This window comes from Monopterus albus, unplaced genomic scaffold, assembly GCF_001952655.1.
Source record: "Monopterus albus unplaced genomic scaffold, M_albus_1.0 scaffold62.1, whole genome shotgun sequence".
Classification (NCBI taxonomy): Eukaryota; Metazoa; Chordata; class Actinopteri; order Synbranchiformes; family Synbranchidae; genus Monopterus; species Monopterus albus.
The window spans coordinates 3,975-8,948 of NW_018127942.1; the positions used below are offsets into that span (position 1 = coordinate 3,975).

The 4,974-nt window shown below is 36.9% G+C and overlaps 1 protein-coding gene across 1 annotated transcript in view; it reads left to right on the forward strand.

Moving 5' to 3' along the window:
* The first annotated feature begins 2,075 nt into the window (after positions 1-2,075).
* Positions 2,076-4,974, forward strand: part of akap7 (A-kinase anchoring protein 7) — a 36,729-nt gene continuing 33,830 nt past the window's right edge. Inside the window, exons 1-3 of the mRNA XM_020603649.1 lie at positions 2,076-2,951; positions 3,603-3,764; positions 4,001-4,149. Coding sequence (XP_020459305.1) covers positions 2,720-2,951; positions 3,603-3,764; positions 4,001-4,149 — 543 coding nt within the window. The 5' untranslated portion in view covers positions 2,076-2,719. The remainder of the gene's footprint in view (positions 2,952-3,602; positions 3,765-4,000; positions 4,150-4,974) is intronic.

Below are 4,974 nucleotides of genomic sequence, written 5' to 3' on the forward strand. Positions count from 1 at the left end.
AGTTTGGATTTACAAGGTTCTTTCTGACCTATGGAAACAATTTTAAGTTATCAAACACACTGATATAGTGGTAAAAGAGAATTTTATTGCATTTACATTGTAAAGAAATATGAATCTTTTGATTATCATTTATGGTCAGTCTCTGAAAACATTGCCTTTCACACTGAACCTTGTGATTTTAAGCCCAAAGGTCTCCATTCTAAGTGTCTCATTCTCTTTCCTCTCTTTTGGTGTCCACAGTTGAAAAACCTGTCATTCTGGTGTTGATGCACCACAGACGTGACGCCGGGAGCACTAACTATGGGAGAACATGGGATACCCCAAATGTTGTGCTGTGCGTCAGTGTTTTCTACCATGAGACAATAAATGGATTAGTGAACTGTGACGAAAATAAGGCGGCTCTCGCTCAGATACGAATGAAATTAATGGAGTACAAGACAGAAGTAAAGATACCAATGGAAATGGATGGTTCAAGTAGTAGGTTTTGGTGGTAACACCAGGGCTTCAGGTGGTGAGAGAAGAGGCTTTAAATTCTGGTAAAGTACTGCATATTAAATCCTGGCCCACAGTATCATTAGCATAATAATGGCATTATGTGAGTTGTAAGTGAGTATGTAAGTTAAAGAAAGGAATCGATTGCAGCACCTGCAGCATCAAAAACTAGAAATGTTGAGAAAACAAATAAGGCATAAATGGATACGAGTATAAATGTAAAATGTTAAGAGTAGAGGGTGCTATTACTTACAGTAATAAATGATTTTCATATCTGCTGTTAAATTTCTATAGCTTGTAGAGTGTCTTTGTAAGTGCAACCAATCAGCACATTGTTTAATATCAATCCAAATATGAGTCAGACATGTTAATGGGGAAAAGCTGATTTTGCCATTGCTGCAAGTGCTTTTAAAACGTTTTGTTCATTTAGAAAAGACAATCCAACCAATCCAGACTGTGCCTGAAAGATAATAGATTTGATAAGTGATAAGATAATCTTTAGTAACCCTTTTTGTGGAGCATATTGCATTGTGCATTTGAACTGTAATTGAGCATCAAATTCTCAGTGCATTTAAGTTTACAGCTGGTTTAAAATAAGCCCAAACGTAAGCAAGGCTATATACTGCTGATTATGTGCAATTAATGTGCAGTGGAGCTGTGTAGCAATTTGATTGTTGTTATTTTTTAGGGGGGAAGGAATGGTCAATAAGCCAATGCACCAGTGTAATGAATCCAACTACTTGATTTAAGGAAGCATTTCTTGTTACACTAATATTACTATGTCTTTAGTTTCTCTATGTATTATAGTAAGACTTAAATGTACAGTAAGAGATTAAAGAGTGCAGAATTCCCAAGTTCAGTGACCTGCAAACTTTGTGTATTGCCCTAGGATATTCAGATAAATAAATAGATACACAACTAAAGGATAAATATGAGGGTAGATAAAAGTACACAAATAGAATATTGACTTTTGTCTTTAATGTACATGTTTCTATAGCCACGTATAAATTGTCTCAAATGTAATATCTGTGATTACTATGCATGATACTTTCAATAAATTACAAATATGACCGATCACAATGTTTGTTATTCTTTAATTATTAGCTAATAAATATTCTTTAAAGGTATAATATGATTGGCAATATACCATACTTCACACCGATTCTATCAAAAATTACTTTTAAAAACGTTATTAACACAAACTTTTTGTCACTGACTTCTGAAAAGTTGGCACAGTTCACCTCATTGGACATAATGTGTACTATATTTACATACAGTATTTTGTATGTGGAAAAAATTTACGCCTATATTACAATGATATTTGTTAACCTTACACATGTAGGGTCTGAGTTGTAAAGGTGTAGAAGATGGATATGAAGTTTATCATGGTGAGTGTTGAATCTGTTTAAACAATGAAGTGATTTCACTTATTAGATAAATATATATTTAGCGGCACGCTTAACTGAACATATATTTGCGTCACATACATTGTGCAAAAAATGTTTTAGTATTGTGCTCGTTGTTTTTATTTTGAAAAGAAAAGCCATTTTATAAAAAATTAAAAAAAACCAGACCGGAAGTTTGACATTGTTTACTAACAAGCAGCTTCCGGTTGGGACTCCAAATAAGCGCATGTCGTTCGGAGTCTTATTTTCTGTTGTTTATTATCACTGTTTCTTGACAAATAATGTTTTTGTACCAACAACATAATTCAACGTTACCAAGGTGATATTCCGGTTGGTTTAGCAGTACTACCGTTACTCCTTTAGAGACAGCGGGCTACCGGTTAGCCAACTAGCTCAACAGATGTTTTTCAGCACGATAACAAGAAGGAAAGTCTATCTCCAATTACTCATCGGGGTAGCTATAGTTAGCTCCAACAGCTCTCCAGTATTCAGCTTTTAACGTTAGCTGCAGTTTGTATGTCATGCTCCTCGGCCGCGTCTTGTTGAACCTCAGGTCGACGTGTTCAGAAAGTGTGTATTTAACGTTAAAGAGAATTTTTGCTGTCAATGAGCCATCAGTTTGGAGACTACATTCCACCAGTCACCGAAAAAATATTAGCGCGCTTAAGCCACCTGTACACCGGTTCGGATTTAAGGTAAAAATTATTTTTAAAACGTTTACCTCAGTTTACAAAAATTATAATACTGCCATCTGGTAACATCATTCCTTTCTGTTCCAGTTTATAGCACAGTCCTGTCTTTTTCAGCTAACAGTGCATGATATGCGGGCAGCCAGTAGCTCCTATGGCAAAGAGACCACTGCCCTTGCCTTAGATGATGATGATCAGGAGAAGGAGGGTGGTGGTGGTGGTGATGATGAAGGTGTGGTTGGACAGGACAGTGAGATAGAGGATGAGAAATCGAAGAACATAATAATGTCTCCAAGCCAGGTGGATGCAGTCAGCACTGAGGTCCAGCAAGAGGTGGCTGGCACTGGAGTCTTCTCTGTGTCTAGTGAGTAGTGACTGTTTGAGATAATGACTGAATTGGCTAAATATGCAGGACAGTACTGGCTGAACTCATACAAAACAAAACAAAAAAACCCCACAACTGATACAGTGCCATTTGTGCTAGTTCGAGATTGTTTCCACATAGTTTAAATTCAGCATCAGCACCTGCTGCTTATGTGTAAAACAAGTTGTCAGCTGTGCCAACAGCTTGGTAACCACACCTTTCACATGGCTACTCCAATCATCTGTCACTGTGTATCAAAAATGTATATGATGATATCTATATTGTAATGTAAGTTTTCTGGAAAGTCACCCCAAAACAGACATGAATATCTGTTTTTGGCTTATACAGAAAACTCAATACAAATAACATTTAAAAAAAAATCTAGTTTCTTCATCATATTGAAAAAAATCCACCATGACCATAGTGCAGTCATTTTCATTGATTTGTATATTACCCAGAGTGCTGTCAAAGACCCATAGATTTTAACTAAAGAATGGTATGGTATGTCTTAATGTGTAGCATGCTGACTTCAGAGTTGTCTACCTTTGTTGAACATATCAATCAGTATTATAGTAGTATTAAGGGCTGGCCACTGACCTGTGCAGAAGGTTTACTGTACGTTTGTTGTATTTTTTTTGTATTTTTCCATAGCAGCTCCTACAGTATCAAATGAGAAGAAGACTAAGAGGAAGATAAGGAGGGAAAAGAGAAAGTTGATGAAGAAAAAACTCAAGTCATCCGATACTTCGGACAATTTAATGTCAGAGCTCCCATTTGCTTTGACAAGCCCCACCTCATGGAAGGAGCTAGGATGTATGTACATTCTTAATATGTCTTTAATGATTATTTAAATTACATGTTAGGTTTGTTTTAAAACTAGAGGATGAAAAGTGCATGTCTGATTTACTGCCCAATAAAGTTGTGCTACAACCTCATGGCTGAGAGAGGGTGAACAGCTCTCACTGTTATTGACTATGTGATTGATTCTAGTTTCAGTTACCGGTATTTAAAGTTTTTAGGTGTAACCCTTATCTGCCCATCCTCTGTAGTCCCCAACCCCGAGCTATCCCAGAAGAAGAGGAAGAGAGGAGATTGTGGAGGGCGAGTGGACAGTGAGGAGGATGGAGACAAGAAGAAAATAAAGAAACAGAGCCAGCGGCCTAACTATTTTGTATCCATCCCCATCACTAACACACAGGTAAGGAAGTACTTTACCTCTCACAACTCCTAATAAGATCTGACTGTGAATGTTTAACCTAATTTATTGTAGAATTGTACATACGTTTATTATAGTTTTTGCTAACTCATTAATACCCTTAAAGGACCATGCAAATGGTTTTGCACAGTCCAGTAAATCCTGTGTGTTTATAATTTACATAGCTCCTATGAAAAGGCGATTGCACTTTGTACCAAATGACTATTGTACTGTATCACACACATCGCTGCTGCAGTCCACATCATAATGTTTTTGCTACCAGGAATAGGACATTTTGAAAGCACAATTGGACAAGCTGGGGTGAGGCAGTGATGCTGTGGATAAATTTCCATCTTGATTTCAGCTTTTACCTGAATTACTGTTCATTACACACTTTTTTTTTAAACATTTCACATTTTCCTACCCATATTTTCGGCTAAAATAAGACCTTCCAGACCCAGCTGTGCTTTCAGCTACATAACATGATTTTGTCCAAAAACCTAAACCCAACACCATTTTCAAAAATAATGGGAGCATAAATTGGGCCTTTTTCGTGTTTCAGTAAGAGTGACAGTAGTGTTGCTATCCTCACCTGACCAGCTGCTTACCTTACTTTCGGATTGGTGTTCTTTGTTTTTATGAAGCCGATAAAATAATTGAGTATTGATCAATTCAGTGTTTGCTTAGTTAAACTAATCTAGTTGTTGGAAGGAGTGGAGTGGAGGCGAAGGATGAGAGTGAGCGATCACTTACGTGTAACATGCATGTGACAGTATCTGCCTTACTGTAACTCGTCCTCGCTAATGACTGAAATCATATTTGTCCAAC